Raw genomic sequence first — 20,983 nt, 5'->3', positions numbered from 1 at the left:
TAATGTTCACTGTTATTATCCAACTCAAAAAATAAATGCTGTCTGAATAATGCAAGAATAAATATATATTGTACCATCTAGAAATAGTTACAATCAGTGTAATATCCACAAAGCTTTGCAAACCGATTATTTAAAGACAGGAAAACACATCAAGAATGGTGAAACAGTCACTATTTTCAAAGAACGATTAAATAGGAGTCCTAAGGAAACAAGCTAAAACTGCCCAAGACTAATTTTACAAAGAAAGGAACAGACACTGAAACAAAACTAAAGACTGTTTATCAGCCTGTGATTATAGACTAATTTGAATGTTTTCTATTACTACTAGAACTTGTTACAAATTCTGTCTGTGCAACACACGCATGCACATATATGTGTACACCTATGCACACACACACCAGGAGTTTGTAACCTGGCTGACAGTCTTGCATTTCCAGGTCAGTTTTTCACAGCCAAGCCAAATTTCAAAGGCTGCTTACCCCAGGATACGATTCATCCCATGCCTAGCAGCATAATGGAGTGGAGTATTGTGCTGGTACGTTTCTCCATAAGAAGTATTTGGGTCAAGAGTTTCTTTGAGTTGAGGGTTGCTCTCATAGATTTGGCAGGCCAAGTTTTCATCTCCATTTATAAGAGCTTTGCGGAATTTGGTGGTTGTATTTCCCATGTTGCTGTCCTAGCTATCAATGGCACTTCCTTTCCCCTTCATCCACTTGTTGTACGGTTCTGTAACATGCTTCACAGCCTAAAAAAGACAAAAAACATTCCAGTTATTCTATAAAATACTTTTTCCTAGATGAAAAGAAAGAATGCAGAGCACTGTAAATAGGCAGGTCAAGAAGAAGTGCATAGGGTCTCTGTACTTCTCCTCATGAATGGCTGAAGTCTTTCTAGGTAATGCACACCAATTCCCAATTCTTCTAGATCATTTCCCTGATAAATTGTGGATTTCCCTCCCTCTGCAAATATCTTCACTACCTACACTCTTTAAACCTATGGAAAAGAAATGGCTAATATTGACCTGTATTAGGAGACTGGCATGAACACTGAATTTCCATGAATGAGAAATGAATTAAAAATCAGATGTTAATTCAAAAACAGAATAGATCTAAAGTAAAATTCTTATACAAGGAAGAAAAATTCTTCAAAAATATGCAATAAAGCAGACATTAGTTTAACTTTTAATTAAAGAAAATCATATTAAAATATGCTTGAAGAACCTGAGCTTGTATAGGTGGGTGTACACAGCATCCTTCTGTGCCAGTAAGATGAATGCCCATGAACACCGGAATTACCATGGCCCCATCTTAACAGCTCTGCTAAGCAAATTCTTTTAAACACCTAGCCCCTTACACTTAGGTCTACAATGAATGGGTCCACACAACATCTGGCCTCTGTATTGCCACAAACCAACTGCACCTTACAGCACTCTGAAGCATTTTCCAGCTGCTGCGCTCCCCAGCCTCTCACCTTTACCTGATGGAGGCACCCAGCAGATTAAGCTGCAAAAAGACAGGGCAGACAGAGCCTCTCTGCTCCTGACACAGGACATCAGGAGCTTATCTGGATGTGCAGCTGCAGAGAGCACATGTTGGTTCATGTCAGGGCACAGACAGGGGAGTCAGCACTGGCTGCAGCTGGTAGCACAGTGAACCTTCTAGGAGGTCCCTTTTGTGCACGAGTCATCCCATCCACACTGCTCCATGCCAGACCTTTCATCCCACAAAGCACACTCAGGGATCCAAATATGCCAGGCACAGCAGGTTAGGGGATTGAGAGACTATGCTGTGCACATAAAATCAGACAGGGCAGGAGCTGCCCAGTACCTTGTATTCAACTTGTTGGGACTATCTCAAAGCTACTATTTCTACACTGGCTTTCCAACACAGTTACTGGTGCCTCGCCAGCCTCGTAGACAGAGGAATCCAAGGGATCTAGAGCTGCAGAGAATCCAAGGGAATCAGGATGTTGATAAAATTCACACTAAAAGCCGTTGAGGAAGCCTGGTGAACAGCTGCATGACACTTTTGTTTCCCCAGAGCTGCTGTCACCAGTTGCCTCATCAGCATGGTCAGGTCTGTTCAAGAAGGAGGGAGGTGGCCTTCATTTTGATCCTTTGTCCTCCAAAATTGTGGTAAGGCAACCCTTATTTTGAGCTGTTGTGAGGTAGCAATGACTCTGCTCTATCAGCTGCCTCCACGTACTAAACATGCTGTTTGAGACCAGAGTCACCTAAAGAAGAACCAAGTAGGCATTCATCCAAATGCAAATGGACATCCTTGTATATCTAGTTATATCCACAAACCAAAACCTAGATTATTCAATCACACTACAGATTCTGCAGCATTCTGTCATTGACTTATTTTAAAATACAAACATGCAGCTGCTACACAGATATAATATTTATATTCTTCAAGAAAGTCACTGCATGTTGACATTACTATGTCACAACTCTCAGTGCCATAAATGAATGTGTTTTCAGATGCAAAACTAGATGCATTACTCTACATACTGGGTAGTTTCAGGCTTTAGTCTAAGAACCCTTTATTCTATGAAGAAAAGTTCTCTTTTTAGTCAGCCAGCAGTTCATATTACATTCAACAGACAGAATCTCAGGAATAACTTGAAAGAACGATTTCACTAAAGTTTAACAAGATTAGTTTGTGGTATTATGTGTCAATCCCTATCTACCACCAGTAGCTCTCAAGACTATAAACTAAATTAATGAGAACAAATGCCTAAAAGATATCAGAATCACCATGGAAATCAATAATGAAGATCCCACTAATGGCTGTAACACTAAGAAAAGCAAAAATCAATTGAAATTAGAACGTAACGGCACCAATTTCCATGCATTTATTTCTGGAAATTAGCACACAGATAACTTGCATCAGCTGCATAACAAGCTGCTTCTTGCCCAAACTGGAACATTAAACAAACCTGGGTAGGGATGAATGAGAACACTGAGAGTGGAAGGAGATAAGATGGTGCCCCCAGGCACCTGAGAGAAATCTGGGACAGGGTGGTTCTGTTGAGATGTGAAGATGAGATCTGAATGGATTTAGGCAGGGGTATGGAAATGCATGGGAGAAGTGAGGGTCTCTATGGGGTGAGCTAAAAAGCTCAAGTCATTTTTGTGCAGAAAAGGCAAAAATTATTCTTTTGTACACTGAATAAACTTTATTTACTTTTGATGGAGCATGGGTATATTAGAATGTTGGACTGTCATCAGTGACTACTAATGTAAAAGATGTAGGCACATTGCTTGAACTATTATGTACATTATCATGTCATCCAGAAATTTTAGGAATTTGCAGACTGCACCATGTAAGTCACTGAAAACAGCAGTGACATCTGCTTTCTTTAAAAAAGCTGACAGCCTAGGTGTCCAATAAAGGGCTAAATATGACACAGACATAATACAGAAAGGTGAATGAAATAGAAAGAGTAAAAAACTTGTTTGTATAAAAGGAACAGACTCCAAGGGAAATGAATCTCAGTCAAAGGAAGGGGAGAATTTTAAGAAGGCTTATGAGACAGAGCTATGATATGGCTTTGAAAAGACACAAGTGAACTCCAACACAAAACCAAGAATGAATGCAGAGGTGTTGAAAATTTAGCAAAGGCTAATGTAAATATAGCCATCACATTATCAAAATAAAATGAAAGATGATAGAATGGGGATAGTCAATGAAGGCCCTTCAGGTGATGGCAAACAGCTTATATTTGATGTGATAGCAAGAAACTGATCTCAGGAAGAATGGAAGGAGAGAAGTGACAGAGTCAAAATTAACCCAGAAAACAATTCTCTACTTAAAACACATGATATGATAAACTATATAAATGTCTGTCACCTTCATACAGTATCCACAAAATTTTTAACACTACAATAGGCACTATTAGCCTTTTATGCTTTGGAAATTTGGTGGGCCACACAGTAGTATTTTTTGTTTTCTGAACTGCAATTAAACAGGTCAGCAGAAACACAGAAAGACAAGGGAGAGAAGCTGTCTCTGTACCCTGGCTCTAACAGTTGGCTCCCAGCATGCCTGGAAGTCCAGCAGAAAGAAAGATGGGACAGCTGCTGCCTCTCTCAAGCTGCTGTAGTTGATGAGTGCCCTTCAGTAAAATATTCAAGATCTGCCCATTTACAGTCATCAGTTCATCTTTCAGCAAACAGCCCCACTGCATCCACCACCAAAGCAGCTTCTGCCTCAACTGAAGGAGAAAAAGGACAAAATGTCAGCTGATGCAGCAAAATTCTGACCTGAGAATGGCTGAAAGGGGCCCTGTCTGATGCCTTTTAGTGCAGTTGTCTTTCATGAAGAGCTTCCAACCTGTTACATTCTCAGAGAACAGGAAGTTAATGAGCAAAGATGGAAGCAGACATTCAGGGAAAGGAAACTTGGTTCACTCCTTCAGTCTGTCATTTTGTGGTTTTAGAGGTGAAGGGCATATAACACAGACATCTCCTCTGACACAGGTGGCAGGGCAGTGGTCTGGAAGGTTATCAGCCAGTCAGAGACCTGGAGAGCTGAACTCAGGTGCTGCTAAAGCAGTTTCAGCAGCTCCTGGGCTCACATGGGGGGTGTGCAGTATCAGTGTCACTGCTCTTGCTTCCCTCTATGTATAAACCCAGCATTTAAAATCCTTAGGCTATTTTTTAGTGTCCACAGCCCAGTGGGGAAAAAAATGACCACACAAACATGAAAATATTCTAGAATTTTATCTAAATAAAATGAGACTTGAATAGAATTTTACAGGACAAATACAAGATTATTTTTTTGGTAAAGAGATCTATTCAGTGAATTGTCAAGCTCTGTGCTAACAGAAAAACTGTATCATGGCCTTTAGCATAACCTTCTATCATTTGTCATAACCACAAACATCATTTTACACCAAAGAACTCAGCAAAAACTAAATGTAATGTTTAAAAAATATTTCCCATATTATTTCTGAATTCCAAACATCAAGTTCTAATTTTGAAAGTATATTTATTACTGTATTGCCAAATAGAAGTTCCAGCCTAACAAAACCCAAAAACCACTCTAAAGTTTAGGGAAAGATTCCTATAAACTCCATCAGGGCCATTACACTTCTCTGCCTTAGCAACAAACAGTAATTTCTATGGCTTATTAGCAACACTTGGTGTCACAGCTCTATAAAAGTTTAACAAAGAGACAGCCACTCTCATTGAATATAAGATGGTAAAAGTGGATAAAGAAAGACATGAGCAGAGCAAGGAAACAATGAAATTCTGAGAGCAGCTGCCCAGTTACTATTGATTTTTCCATGGGCATCATCTTAGAAGTGAGTCTGAAGAAGAACAGCAATGACATCATAGGATTTTAGAAGGAGCTCCTCCTTTCTAGAAATTTGTCAAAAATAGTAAAATATTGTACAAAGGGGAACAGGTAAATATTTTGGAAACATCATACATCTAGCACTCATTTAGGAACCACATATTGAACACAAAAGTCTTTCATGACACGGCATATCTTTCTCAATTTACATTTTAATTGCTTTAATACTAAAACAGAATTCTTACTGAATGGAGGACTGGCACGTGTTGATACAGCAGCTGTTCTAAACCTTAGGGAATGAAAAAAAGGGAGACAGACTGTACTGCATCACACTGCTTAGAAAACCTATCAAAACCAGTGACAAAATACTCAGGTTTAACAATGAGAAGAAAATGCTATATATTTCTTGCACCAAAAAAAACTAGTGTTTATATAATGAGCAAAGATCAGGATTGAAGCTAATAATCATGTGCTTTTTTTTTTTTTACAATGTAACACTTCATAATTACACAGCTTAACTTAAAAAGTTTAAGTACAATTTGCAGATTAAAAACCTTAAAAACTACTTCTTAAGTAGTTTGTCATGTAAACTAAAGAATATTCTTCTGGAAAAGCTAAGTGAGCCAAGATCAAAGAAGACTATGTAGCTCCTCATACTTAAATGTTAATATTATTAAAATAAAATACATTAACTAAAATTAGTGTACATTACATGGCTTCTAAACCCTTCAAATGAAAAGTGATAACAAATTAGTTACACAAAAAGGATAAAAAGATATCAAAAATACTTGGTTTTACCTAGCTTTTGATGAAACTATGAAATACTTTGAAATTATATTCTAAAAGCATCCTCTGTTTCAAGCACAGTTAGCTCAAAAGGCAGCTATTTTATTTGCTTTGGATACTGCCGTTACACAGCTCATTTTTAAAAGCTGACTTTCTAAATTGTTTACTGCAGAGTCTGTCCTACATTATAAATAATATTTTTTGCAGAAGGGAACCACAAACAACTTCATGGTTCAGGAGAAAGCCTCGTGACCTGTATGCTTAGGATGAGTGTCACATTATGATGTTGGTAATTTTAATCCTCACTTCTGGGACAGACTAACACAAATAAAGCAAGTCAAAAGTTATGTTCAATAACTCTCAGAATACCAGACTGTCTCCCAAAAACAGCAGAGAAAGCCCTCGGTAGAGCTCTTCTTCCTGTCTTACAAAGTTTAAAAAAAAATTCCCCTCTACACAAAGTTTTAAAAAAAAAAAAATCTCACTTTACCAAGAAGACAAAATTAAGAATGAAGCATTCAAATGTGCATGCCTATTTTACATATGGATGGCACAGATGCCTGTAATTGAGATGCAGCAGAAAAAGCCTAAATCTAATTTTTACATGTTTATAAGATTTGCCAAATTTTAATTAATTACAAATTGTTCTCTCTGGATACCTGTATCTGGGACAACTTTTCTGCAAAGTCTGAAGTAACAAACGCACTTGTAAAGCTTGAGAACTGGTTATAGAAAAGAGTGGTGGTGTTAAGGGTTTTTTTCACACACTGAAATATGCTAAGGTTTGTGCCAAAAGTTCTAAGTCATCAACAGGAAATAATGAAAGAGTCTCTGCCACTTTAAACCTCTGTGAATAAGACTTAACATTATCAAACTCTTGTTACACTTTACACATCAAAACGCAGAACAAAAAAAAATTAATTGCTATGCCAACATCTCACCCTTCATACAATGATCACCAATATAACAATCTCTATGCTTTAAATGCCAAGGTTTAAAAGTGGCAAAAATGTTGAGAAGTTGACTTGAATAAAACATAGTGTGGGCTAGTGAGAGAATTAATTATTTCCTCATTTATATGCTTGTGGGATAGAGAGTCTAGCAACTTGGGTTACAATCTCTTTATGCTAGCATATGTACCCACAAGTTGAAGGTTAAAGTTGTTGCTCAATTTAGTAATTTGAGACTCTGGCTTACTGACTCAGCCATAAAGACTTTCATCCAGGTGCAATATTCTCTTTCAGACACGCTTCTTTCACAACTGTAGTTTTGTGGAGTAAAAGGGATTTTAAGAATGGCTTTGGTTTTCTTTGCAGGGTTGCATTTAAAGGGATGCAACTGGGCCAGCTGCAGCATTGACTAGAGGCAGTTTAAGAAAAAACTCTGCTTGGATGTAGCTGAAGTAATAGCTACATTAATTTTAACTGTGCTGTCTGCAATACTTGCATTCATCATTTTAATGAAATGTGGTAAATCCACTGTGGAGTAGGTACAAACACACATGGCAGGAGAGACAAGACACTGTGCAGCCAAACCAAAGGTACATTGTCATAGCTGGACAAAGACTGCATTCCTGCAGGTAGTCAGGGAGAAAAAATCCAGCAGCACAAGTTAAAAAGAGCAATCTGTTGTGGTGTATACTTTTTTTCCCCCTTTAGTGAACAGCAAATCACACAGGATGGAACAAAAGAATCATCATTCTATAATTATGTTCTGGAATATCCATTTGCCTCACCTGTAATTGTGAATTTCAAAATTCTTTCCAGGGTCTCATGTCTGTAGAAACTTTTTTAAAAAATAACAACAAAACCCTCAAAGTTCTGTGAAATTCAGATAACACTTTGGAGTTGTTCCCAATGCAACTGTCTGTCAAGGCCTTAATAATCTTAGTAATTTAATTTGCTGTACTTTAGTCAGTGATATGAGAGAAATCAGAGAATCATAGAACATTTTGAGTTGGAAAGGACCCACAAGGATCATTGAGGTCCAATTCCCAGCCCTGCACAGGACAATCTAAGGAATCATACCATGTACCTGAGAGTGTTGTCCAAAAGTTTCTTAACTCTGTCAGGCCTGGTGCCATGACCACTTCCCTGGAGAGTGTGTTCCAGTGCTCAAGCACCCTCCAGGTGAAGATATTCTTAATGGTATTAGGTTCCAGGCATAAAATACAGCAGAACTTTTTTAGAGCTAGCTCTTCAATCTTCAGGTTATGTAGACTACTCAAATCTAAAATCTAAAAGATTTGTACCTAGTCTACCAACACTAGAACCCTAAGCTCTTCTCTATCTAGATCAGAAGGTGAAGAAGCACAAAAAAGAAATGTTTGTTGTTTTATTAGATTAAGTCAGGCTACAGACAGACATAGTTCTGGCATTTCAATCCCAAGCACACTGTTTTAGTATAAAAAGCTCACTATAGACTGTTCCACTAACTAAAGTAACAGTACACTTTAGGTAAAGTGCATAAAAAACTGTCAGTTTATTAAGGATCTATAAAAGTGACTTTTGTGTTCCAGGCCAATGCTGATAGCATCACCTTTCCATCACAAAGAAGTGAACAAGTGTCACCCAGCACCTGTATAAAGAAGCAGCAGCAGCTGATGGCTCACAGGACACAGCATCAGTGAGAAACTAAAGAATATGAACCAGAGATTGGTAATGTTCTTAAGCAGTGCAACACCTCCCATGCTGGCAGCATGTGAAAACACTCCAGTCACCGTGGTGCTTCTCTGGTTTCTCCCTACCCTCACACACACATTATACCCAGAGGATGGGAGCCTCTGCAAAAAACATCCAAACACACTTTGCTTAGCTGTGAGATGAACTGAACTGAGATGGGTTGCTGCTTAAGACAAATGTGTGTTCTCTCTGAAATCAGATTCAATAGCCAAAAACTGCAGAGAAACCACCCCCAAGAGTTACAAGGCAACAGTCCACAGAGCTGGGGACAGATGAGACTCACAGACTGATGCTGCATGGGGCAGAAAGTCTGAAGAAATTTGTGTATTTCTGTCAGATTGATCTGCCTAGAAAAAGTGAGAGTAAAGACAACCAGTCCTGGTACAGAGCACAGCTAGAACATGAAAGGAGGAATGAAGGTGGCAACATAAAGAACTACAGAAAACCTCATGGGAACTTGACTGATCAATCTCTATAGGGTGCAATGTGCCTGGACCTCGCCTTGACTGGGTCCAGGATTTATTTTTCAAGTACATTTGCTCACCTTAGCACAGGTAAACAAATTTGAAACTGCATGAGGGCCCAAAGCCAACCTTCTGGAGAACCTCTGGTAGAATATGGCCAGCCAAAAGCTTTAATACCAACTTCATTTTCAGTGGTGTTAAACTGACAGAATTGAAAACAAAATTTGCTGTCTGCAAGGCACATCCACAGAAAGTGAAACTAAACAGGATGGCAACATAGGGACACTCATGAGGACACTCCACAGTAAAATCTGAAAATCCCTTAGAAACCTTAGCATCTTCCTGAAGTAGAAGTTTCTCAGTTTGAGGAAGCTTTTTCATATGCAAGAGTATCAGTTTGTAGGGTCATACTGGATCTTGTAAATATGAAAGAGGCCTGTATGGTAAATCATCAAATGCAAGGATAGCTACACAAGGTCAGGCACCTGCAATAAGACTGCACACAACAAACATCATTCCTTCCTAAAAGCATGCAGTCTTATTTGGAAATAATGATTATCTAAAGTTAATACATTTCAACATAAAACCTACTGGTTTTATAATCAGCAATGTGTTTCAAATAAAATAAAAAGGTGAAGAAACAAATAAATCTAGATTTTTCAATGTCCAATCTCACAAAACATGCTGTATTTGAGAATGTCAGAGGAAAGCAACAACCACCATATACAACCACTGACTTTTGGCTCATAAGAATACTATTGGGAGGACCAGTATTCTTTGTGTAGATTCTATTTGTGATAGTTCCACAGGTTGCATGTTCTGAATAAAATAGCCAACCCTTACTTTATTTCCTCTATAACTACCCAAGTGACTTAAAGCACTGAACAGAACACTGCACACCATTTCAAGGAATATGCAATTTTGTCAGAGTTCCCTACCTACACTTAGGCAAGCTAACTTTGAAGACTAGACTAAATCTCTATTTAGTGCAGTATATTAGTAACATAAATATCTATGGATGAAATTTTGTAAAATCTACTCTGATTATATGAAAGGACCATCTGTTTCCATGTTTTCAAGTGGAAGGTGAAGAAAGCACATTCAACTGTCTGATACATTTGATGAGCATTGTTCACAAACGTACTGAACCAGAAAGAAACGCGCATACTTTCATTGTTTCCTGGAGGAATTCTTACGTGCTGGTTTTGTTCCTTGTAAAGCTAAAAGACAATGTGACCCTGCTGATCTTTCAAAGAGATCTTGATTTTTCTTCAGATGAATGAACAAATCAATTTCCTTTTAACAAAGAGGTAATTTAACTCGTCAGCACTCCTTCAAAGCAATACATTCATTTAAGGTCCAAACACAGAATCTGGGAGATCATTGTGTGTCAAAAATGAGATGGATTCCTGTAACAAACTATGTTTTCTACACAGTATTTAAGGAGTGCTTTACAACATTCCTGAGAGAACTTCAGGAACAATTTAACTCATTTTAGTCCAAGCACCCTGCTTATCATGGTGCTGACTCCCCACAATCCCAAGAGTAATCCCTGCTAACTAAGAATGAGCCATTCAGGTAACTGCAGCCACAGGGATCGTCACTTGCATCTTATGTACACCAGAAAATTAGGAGAACTGCAACTGCTGAACTTCTGATAAAATGTCTAATATACTCACTAGCAAAATTCTGACTTTGGCAGGGAAATGGCAAAAGACATATTGGATCTAATCTAAAGTGAATTTAAACAAACACATAACTTGAAGAAGTATTTTTAACTTTTGCCAGAACACCTCTGCTGAAATATTTGGCTGTTTTTCCAGTGCATACAAACAGTTTAAGAATTTACATAAAGGCTATGGATAACAAAATTTAATTATAGTATGTCATATACAGTCTGTATTTAGGAAGATTATTCTTGACACCAGTGTAATTAGAATGAAACACAGCCTTGTTGTATAATGATTTTTGACTTTAGGATGAGTATCAAGCCAAGGAAAACAGAAAGAGAATAAAGATTTTAAAGAAATCCAATATTACCTTAGCTTTAATCACAGAAGGGTTTGTACTGGAAAGAATCTTTAAAGATCAAAATGTCCAACCCTTCTGTCTTGGGCAGGGACATCTTTCAGTAGACCAGGTTGCTCAAAGTCCTGTCCAACCTGAGCTCAATCATGGGGCATCCCCATCATAAAATATTTCTTATGTCCAATCCACATCAACTTCTTTCTGTTTCAAGTCAATGCCTCTTGCCTTGCCAAAACTGGCCTTGGTAAAAAGCCTCTATCTCTTTCACAGAACCCCCTTTAATTATTGAAATGCTGCAACAAGGTCTCCCCAGAGCCTTCTCGACTCTGCTTCTGGGCTGAACAATCCCAACCCTTCCAGCATTTCTTCAAAGGAGAGGTATTTCAGGCCTCTGACCATTTTTGTGACAGTCCTCTGGACTCCCTCCAACAGGCCCATTCTTGTACTGGGGAGCCCAGAGCTGGACACAGTGCTCCAAGTGGCATCTCAAAAGAGCAGAGCTGAACAGAGGGGGTAACCTCCCCTGACCTGCTGGCCATGCACTTCTATTGCTTCTTTTATCAGCTCTCCTACTAACATAATCAGCATACCTAGGGACTGATGCAGACACTATTACAATACAAATGACTGCTGTTCAGTGTAGAACTGTTACTGACCTTTCCCATGTAAGGCAAGGAACGGAAGAAGGAGAAATGCAAGGTAACAGAGTCACTTACTTTGCAAAATCTGACCTATTTGGCATCACAATTACATGAAACAGAATATTATACAGGCTTAATATTAGAAAGATTTTCAAGAAACAAAGTAGTTTTACCCAAGTAATAAAATATTAATCATTTTAGTAGAGAAGTTCTATTTCCATGAAGCTTTTACCAGAAGTAACTGCACAGACACTGGGATCATAAATAACTGTACAGACATGGTGCCTGATGCTTAGTGGAACTTTCCCTGTGATCACATGCAGGGGTCACGCTGAAGCCAGAGAAGACAGTAACAGCACCCATGGCATTTCTCCTACACTCTCACTATTCCTGCTGGCAGCCAGATAAGACAGTGGAAAAAGAGCAGCAGAAGTAACAAGCCTGGCTGAACTGCCAGGAGCAAGAAAAATACAGGAAACAAAAGAAAACAGCAATAGGTTGAAAGGAGAAAGGACTCTACACAACTTTCCTCAGCCATGGGCCATTGTCATGTGAGACAAGGCAGAACTAGTTGGTGTTTATTTTAACTAAAGGACATATTAATAATAGGCCTACACAAGTAGGGGAATTGTGATTATCCTGACCGAACATTCCTTATTCTGGCTTGCTTTTTTTCATTTCTAGGAAAGAGCTGAGGCTGCATAAGTCTCTTATGATTATTTTTTTTCTGCTGAATCTTTCTAAGATTGAGGCTTATCAATACAATGCCCCCCTCCAGTCAGGACAACGAAGTTTCCTTCAGAAACAAAGAGAAATATAAACTAACAATTAATATTATTACCCTGACATCCAAGCTTAAGGAAAAACAAATCTTACAATGTGCTTTAAAGTTAGTATTTATATGAAAAATCTAAACCATAAGCAAAAAAAAGTACATGTTCCATGATAGAAATAAAAGATTTTTTTAATTTTAATTTTTCTTCGTTCTTTTCACAGCTAATATTGCTGAGAAGTTTGGGAGCATCAGCTGGGAGGTTTTCTGCTCACTCCTGGCTGACATAAACTTCAGCTCACATGCCCAAAGAATATTACAGAATCACAGATGCAGTATTTTTTTAAAATAATTCTTTTAGAAGTCTTTTTCCGCTTATCTCTTACAGTCTTCTTAAACAGCAAAACTTTGATATAAACCCCATACTTTATATTCAGAACCACAACATCCAGGTCACCAGATTCTTACATCTTGTGTCTGCTGGAACATTTCACTATTGCATCCACTGTTTCAATTTCTTATTATGCCTGAAAACAAAAACCTCTCTGTTCATGCAGAAATGTGTCATAACAATAAAAGAGCATCTGTGCTCCAACAAATCCAGTGGCATTTGTACTGGCTAAGGCTAACCAGTTTGCAGTAAATTTTCATCTTAAATTACTGCAATACAATTGTAGAAAGCTAGGATGGTTTTGTTTTACTGGTTTAGCACACAGACTACATAATACTTCACATAATCAGCCTATATAATCAAATTATTAATCCTTCAAAGTATTTTAACAGTTTTCCACTTTAACAGCAATTTTCATAAGAGTGAATTAAACCAGATCCAGACATCTCTTTGGACATCATCTTGTGGTTATACTAACAGATAAAGGCAGGCAGACAAGGCTGCTCAAAGGTATCTAAGGCAAGATATAATCTCAGCCAGACTTGATGATCTGAAACTATTATGTCAAAGCAGTGTCTGACCTAGGTAAATGGCTACTTGATACAGTGAAGGATAAAGATGTAGAACAGCAGATTCTAGATGAAAACTACTGCCCAGATTTGTGAAACTGTCCATGATTTTACAGAGAAGAAAGAGAGCAAGTTTTTAGGTACTGCAAAATAAAGAATCCTTGATGGCAGTGAGGGCTCCTATCCCCTAATAATCTGCTAAGGGAATAAATTTCTTTAGACCAGCAACTTAGTGATTGATCTTGTTCTGAAATCAGAAATCTCCATTAAACACTTTTATTTACTCCCAAGTCTTCTTACTATTTGCATCCACAGTGTCCAATGCTTAAAAAACTGTAATAGATTCTTGGAGCCAACATGTTCTTGAGATTCTGAGTTCAATTGATTTTCAGTTTGGAAATTTGAAAAATAACCTGGCAAAAAAAAAATCCTACAAAAGTAAAACCTTTAACCTTTTACAGCTCCATCACACAACTTAAAAAAGAGGAATTACAAAAGTATGAAACAAGCCTTTACAAAACTAAAAAAGCAAAACCTACAGGGTTTTTTTTTTCAGCTCTGTAGATTTAGAACGGTTGTGGCATAAATTAAAAATTAGGTCTGACAAAGACTGGTAAGAATCCTCTGCTGTTTTGGAAGTTATTTCAGACTGACTTGTAAAAAAAAGTGTTAATCCTCAAAAATAAATCTGAATTTTGCTTAGGAATAAATATCTGTGACTCTAAATGAGGAAAAAGCTAGTTTATTCCTACTTTGAAAGAATTTGATTCCTAACAGCAATTCTGTTTCAAGACATTAGCTAAAGCAAGCTGAAAATTATTTTCATTATATACATACTCAAATGTTATTAATGATAACTAGATAATCTAATTATCTCATTTACCCCTTCTACTATTTATACATCAACATTTTAATAATTAATACAATTTATTGTGCACTTTCATGAAACAGCTTCATATCTGATTTGCAACCAAATTTCTAATTGTTTTAGACCTCACAAATAAAAAAACAAACAGAAAATATATAACTTTTAAAAGTTTGTCATTACTAATATATGCATTTTTATTTCCCATTTTGTTTTCAAGTATTGTAAACATAATAATGGCTATATTGGATCAGAGAATTCCATGTCTTCTCATCTCATTCCTTGTCCAGAGTTAACATCAGAGTGTACCAATGAAAAGTACAAAAACTGGGCAAGAATAGATAGACACTTCTACACAACACTCTCCCAGTCTCCAGCAATTTACCACTTACGAATTTTTGAGGTAGATATGCTATTATATTAATAACCTGTATTGCATTTTTCTTCCACTATGTTGTTGATAACCTCTCCAAATCTATGGAAAATTTTAACAGACAGAGCATCCTGAAATTTCACAGCTTAATTATTCATTGTGAAGAAATATCTGATTTTAACTGGCAATTTGTTATTTCATTTTAACTGTCTACGAGAACTGAGAGGCAGACAGCAAAGAAACTTTCCATATTTGCTCTCTCCATTCCACTTGTGGTTTTAGAGATTTTCACCTTCTGTAGGTGATCACCCTTACATCATACCAATCTTTTGCTCTTTTACAGATTGATTAGCCCTGATTCTGAAGAAGTGGATTCTGTGCCATTTTTTGGATTATCTTTGCTTTTTCTGATCTATTTCCAATGCCACTAACACCTTTTTAATTTAGGACATGCAAAATGAACGGATTCACATCACGGCAGCACAGCTTCTATTTTGACACTTCATTTACTTTGTTGGAGTGATACTAAGGACTAAGCTAATTTTCTTCAGAGTTTTATTATAACCTTGAGATCTTGTTTATGAACTGTAATAATTAAGAAGATAATATTCTATATAAATTTAGGACCCTTTTCTTTCCCCCAACCATATGAATCTTTCAGCTTTAGCTATATTGAGTTTTATATCCACCACTGTGTCTCATAAAATACTTTTGCAGTGGGCTCAGTTTGTAGCAATCACTGATTACCATCTTTTTTATATTATTCACCCTCACATGCAACAGCAGAGGTCCTAGCACTGATCTAAAGGGGACTCTATCAGTAACCTTCAACCACTGTGAAAACTATCTCTTTATTTCCACCCATATCCATAACCATCTTTACACCAGTCACTTCTGCATGCAATGGATCCTTGCTCTTTCCCAAAGCTGTTTGGATTGTTTAAGACTTCTAAGTAAGGGATCATGGGATACAACACTTGAAAATTCAACCAGATTATACAAATGTATTTTGCCAACTTCTTCAAAGAATTTAAGTAAGTTTGTGAGATCAGTCTTTCCATTATGGTATTAGATTGACACATCCTCAGGACATCACATTTATCGACATGTCTGCTAATTATTACATCACATTACATAATTTCTACTAATATTCCAGGAACAGCTTAAGGCATCTGTTGTCCAACAAGCCTTTCTTGGAATTTTTTAAAAATTGCATCATGTTAACCCCCCTCCAGTAATCAGTGACAAAGTTAAGTTCTTAAAAAAGAGGCTAAATATGACAAAATGCAGGGGGGCTGCACAGATTTAATTAATAAAGAAAATATTATTTTCTAAAGAAAATAATATTTGCACTGAAAAAATAACCCAAACCGGAATTTTCACAGTTTCTCCCCAAGATTCAACACAGCCTGGCTCTCATCACCAAGTACTTTGGCAAATGATACTTGATTATGGGATGATGTCTGCTAATCTCCTTTTACCTTGCTAGAGGTTTCCAACCAGAATGCAGGAAACCTCTAAAGTGCATCCAAAATATTTTTTTACATTGAGATGGAATAGTGATATTGTGTCATTTAAGAACGTTGAATTATTTTAGACTTCCCTCTCCATTTTCTTGTGAAAGACGTCTTTCTCTCAGAAATGCTGAATTAATTATCAAGGAAAGACTATAGCTAGATGCTATGAAGGAGAGAGGAAAGCATAAGCAGTCTTACTCTGGCAAAGTTCAAAATATCACATATGCAGACCTTGCTTCTTTTTACTCCTCTCTACTTCACTGCAACAACAAATAAAAGGAAACTTCCTCCCAAAACTGCCTCTCTTCCACCAATTTTACTGTTCTCAAGAGCTTCTGTTGTCTGTAAAGCTTGTCACTCTCTTTACTGCTCTTCACTTTATGTTTCCTGGGGAAGAACAAGGAGACACCTCATAGAAAACCCTTGCATAGCATTTAATCAATTTTCCCAATATGATATTTCACTTTTTATACTTCGAACTAGAACACTGCAGCCTAAAAAAAGGGAATCCATTATAAAAAGATTTAGATTGTAATTGGCAGTTATGCTGGACTGTCACAGAACCAGATCACCTGAGGTACCAGATTCACACCTGTTCAATCTCAGATTGCTAATGGTCACATGGGTAATGCCTCCCTCCTAAGCAGAAGCTTTTGGCTGGGTATTCAGTACCCAAGGTTCTCTGACGCCTTGCCCACGCACTGACCCTTGTGTATTGCCCAGATTTTGGTAGGATGTTTCTGTTGTTTGAGGTTTTCATGGAAAACTGCTGCCTTACCTTTGTTTACAGATGGTTACTGTGCCAGCAAGCAAGCATTCTGAAAAGCAGCATTCACTAGACTTACATTCCCTTTGTTTCTAATACTGCTCGCTTAACACCAGCTACTATCAAAATACATAATGGGGAGTTCACACAGTTTTTATTCATGACTGCCTCTGCTCCATCCACATCTGCTTCACAGAGTTCCCAGAGTCATAAGAAAAGAATGACTGAGAGTGCTGAAGCACAGCTACCTCACCCGTGGATCTGGTACTTCTGGTTAGGTCAGGTCACTTTTAGGACCTCTGTGTCCCTTATTTCCTGCTACATTAGACAGGGAGGTCCTGCAGAACAGAAAGATCCAGGTCACCCTCCTGAGGCAGGAGGTGTCAGTGACACTGCACAGGAGGCTCTCAGCCAGCGCTATTTCCGAATGCCGCTCACAAAGTCACAGAGGACACCTGCACATGGGCTTTCCCTGCTGTGGTGGTGCTGCTGGGACGGGGACAGCATTCCCTCCCTGCTGCCTCCCCACAGAAGGGAAAGCTTTAAAGTCTACCAAACCCGGCTGCAAAGCAGTGACAGCAGATACCCAGCCCAAGATGGTGCACGGCCACCTGAGACTATGGAATCCAGCCTGCTGATGTAGAAGAGCGAGTTTACTGCTGCCTGTTAATCACCATGTCTCTTTTTCAGCTTGACAAGCCCATTCAGCCTCCTCTACCATGACCCATGAAGCAGTTCTTGCACAGCCTGACCTATGCCTAGGAAAAGTTCAATCATAAATCCAGCATTTACTAGTACTAGCAAACTTATATTTGACTGTCTGAAAATGAGACAGAAATCCACTGGGGTATGGTCCAAGAATACACAGTTTGTTCAAAGAAAAATCCCACAGACAGTTGCAGAGATTTGCAGGAGCAAAGACAAGCAGTGGCAGACTGGAAGAAGACAGAAGCTGGGGGAACCAGCTGTATTAGTCTCAGCAGCTTGCAGAGCTGTGATGCTCAGGAACCCCTGGGTGACTGCCTTATGAAAAACCTGCTCCAGTGCCAATGCAACACACAGGCACTTATTTAAGAATAGTTCCTTCTGCTTGTAAAGTAAAAGGCACTACAAGAGAACATTCCCAACCCCCACTCTCCACCAGAAAAAAGCCACAAAAAACTGCATTTCTTTTTCCTCTATACTACTTCTTTTCTTGGGTTGTTCTCCTCCCCAGGACTCACTTCCCTGCCCAGAGCAGTGTGAGACCTCTATCAGACTTCCCTGAAAGCTTCAGAATTTAGAAAGTAATTTTTATAGTTACTATGAAGCATGCACTTAAGCAAGCTGGAGATCTGCCTCCACTATCTTTTAGTGACACAAATGTTGCTTGAGAAACTTACACTGTAGTTTCTTAAGTGGTTTTAATTGACACCAGAGCTGATACTGCCCTTTTTGTTTCTGATCCACCCCCTCGGTTCATCCATATTTCCACAATTTCCCTTGCTGGTTTATTTTGGTGACTGAGAAGCAGAATAGATCTGACTCAGATTAATTCCCTCTTCTGGGTTTTCTTTCTGGATACTGATGGTCCAAACAGCCAGAGCATGGCAGCAGCGATAGGGTGGCAGGACTATTTGTACCACTGCATACTGTATGGAGTGGAAATACTTTCAAAACAGTGTTTACTCATACTGAAGTGCAGACAGAGGCAGAAACACCACCAATGTGCAAACTGTGCAAAGCCCATGGCTGGGTGCTAGAGGCAAGGCAGTACCACTGCATTAGCTAAAGTCAAACAGTTTTCATGAAATTTCTTTTGTAGTCAAGCATTATTTTATCAGCTGCTACTCTGACAGCAGCCATACACTCAGAAAGGGATAGTGGATGGAGCATGAACTAGAAGATGTTGCTGGGTGGAGTGGGAGACTGCAGAGCAGGCATCACAGTACCAAATAGAGCACCGGCTGCTGCAAACTGCACCTAAGCCTGCAAAAACCCACAGTGGGCAGTGTACAAAAGAGTATCAAATTATATAGGACACAAACTCACAACAAATAACTGATATGGCAACTTCACCTCAGCCCTTCACAAAAATGCCAGCAAAACAGGTACCCCTGTCCAGTTTTAATTTCACAAAGCAAAACCTCACATGACTGTTAATAGCAGCAGCTGATGCTGTTCAGATGTCTGACACTAGGCAAGCAAGACCTGTGTGGAAAGACAACTACAATCCCTCTCAAACAGGCAGTGAAAGGACAAAGGTGTGCTTGCATTTACTAAAGGGAAAAATTCAAGCCCTGACAGTCAAAAAGCAGGTATTGGTGAAAAAGGTTTAGTGTAGCTACCTCAGCAGGACTCCAGTGAGAACAAAGTCTACTAAACTAGCACAAAGCTTTTTGAACAAATACAGTCTTGAAGGGCAGAGAGATGAGAAATATATCTAATTTAGTCCCTCTCCACCTGCACTTTGGGAAAGAGAGATGTTTAAGAACGGTATCTTCCTTCCCCCCTATAATGTTAATCCTGTTGCATCATATTTCATAATATAATCAAAGCTTGCTGGGGGGAAAAATCCATGGAGTTGATTTTTCAATTGCTGCTAGACTTGAAGAAACAATACTTTATTAGTAGGGTTGAAATATTCATTAGAAGATTTAAGTTCTGAAAATTCCAACAGGTACAAACAGCTTTAAAAATCCACTCTGGTATCACTCTATGTACTCATACAGCATCCTGCACAGCAAGAAGGATGTTCCAATTGCACTAAACTACTCTCTAGAAAATACAGAAGGCAAAAAAAGCAATAGACAAGAAATGAGAGAAATGGAAGACTATTTGTTATAAAGTAAGAAGTATCTCTGAAGCAAGCATCTAACCGCTTAGAAACCAGCCATAACGAACAATATACAGTAATCAAAATATACCTCTATAAAGAGAGGAAATAAAGAAAAGAGACTCCCTTTTCAAAGGTCTGAGTGGTTTGCATGAAAACTGATTGTGTTGCAACAGAAAGGCATGAGGCTGGAATGTTCCAGGAAACAGGGATGATGGAACCACCTACTCTAAAAGGCTTATACTCCACCTATGCAAAAGCTTGCTCATTTTTTCAGGGTGTAATCAAGTGTCTGAGTGATATGGAAATCTTATTTCCTAATCAATTAGAATGGCAAACTGTATTTTAAAAAGCCCAAAACTTTGCATTTTGCAGCCTCATATCTCATTGAATCGATTTTGAAAACAGAATACTGCTCTCATATGTTCAACTCTGTGTGGATAGATTTTAAAGCCACTTTCATTTCATAGAATGTAGCAGATTTAAGTAAAAATGATTTGTTATCCCTCAACTGTAGGGAACTGGGGCCACAACATACAATTATTGCATCAGAACATTTCTTGTGTGCCCTCAGCTGTTTGGATACAGCAGTGAGGTGGGCAGCTTAGAAAGAGAACAGGAATCATCAGAGTTACAGTAAGCAGACTCAGGCAGTACTGGGGAAAATAAAGTATACAGTAACTAAAGCAAGGCATGATTAGGGCGGACTGTCTGGCTTTTAGGAATGTGAAAGGATTCAGTTTCACAGTAAGCCATGGGCAGACTGTTTCAAGAATATTTTTCTGTTCAAAGTTCATACCGAGGTTTTATGTTTCAAAAAACTTTTTTGAACACCTCCATTTAGCACTAACCCAGCGTGCTTTGATCTGAATGTCATCATTCCTTTGAAGAAGCTAAAACATGCTGAAGATTCACAGAAAATGCTGTTTGATTTTCCTAGAAATTATATTATTCATACAGAAGTTATTCCCAAAAAATACATGAATTTGGGTTGTAGGATTTCTTCCCTTGC

At 38.3% G+C, this 20,983-nt stretch overlaps 1 protein-coding gene across 6 annotated transcripts in view; it reads right to left on the bottom strand.

Annotated features, from left to right (window-relative positions):
- ANKIB1 (ankyrin repeat and IBR domain containing 1) overlaps positions 1-20,983 on the bottom strand; it is an 88,504-nt gene that overhangs the window by 55,403 nt on the left and 12,118 nt on the right. For all 6 annotated transcript variants that reach the window (XM_058805656.1, XM_058805689.1, XM_058805683.1 and 3 more), the window contains exon 2: positions 480-745. In XM_058805656.1, coding sequence (XP_058661639.1) covers positions 480-667 — 188 coding nt within the window. In that variant the 5' untranslated portion in view covers positions 668-745. The remainder of the gene's footprint in view (positions 1-479; positions 746-20,983) is intronic.

Source organism: Ammospiza caudacuta, chromosome 1 (genome assembly GCF_027887145.1).
Source record: "Ammospiza caudacuta isolate bAmmCau1 chromosome 1, bAmmCau1.pri, whole genome shotgun sequence".
NCBI lineage: Eukaryota > Metazoa > Chordata > Aves > Passeriformes > Passerellidae > Ammospiza > Ammospiza caudacuta.
This window is presented reverse-complemented; position numbering and strand designations above follow the sequence as displayed.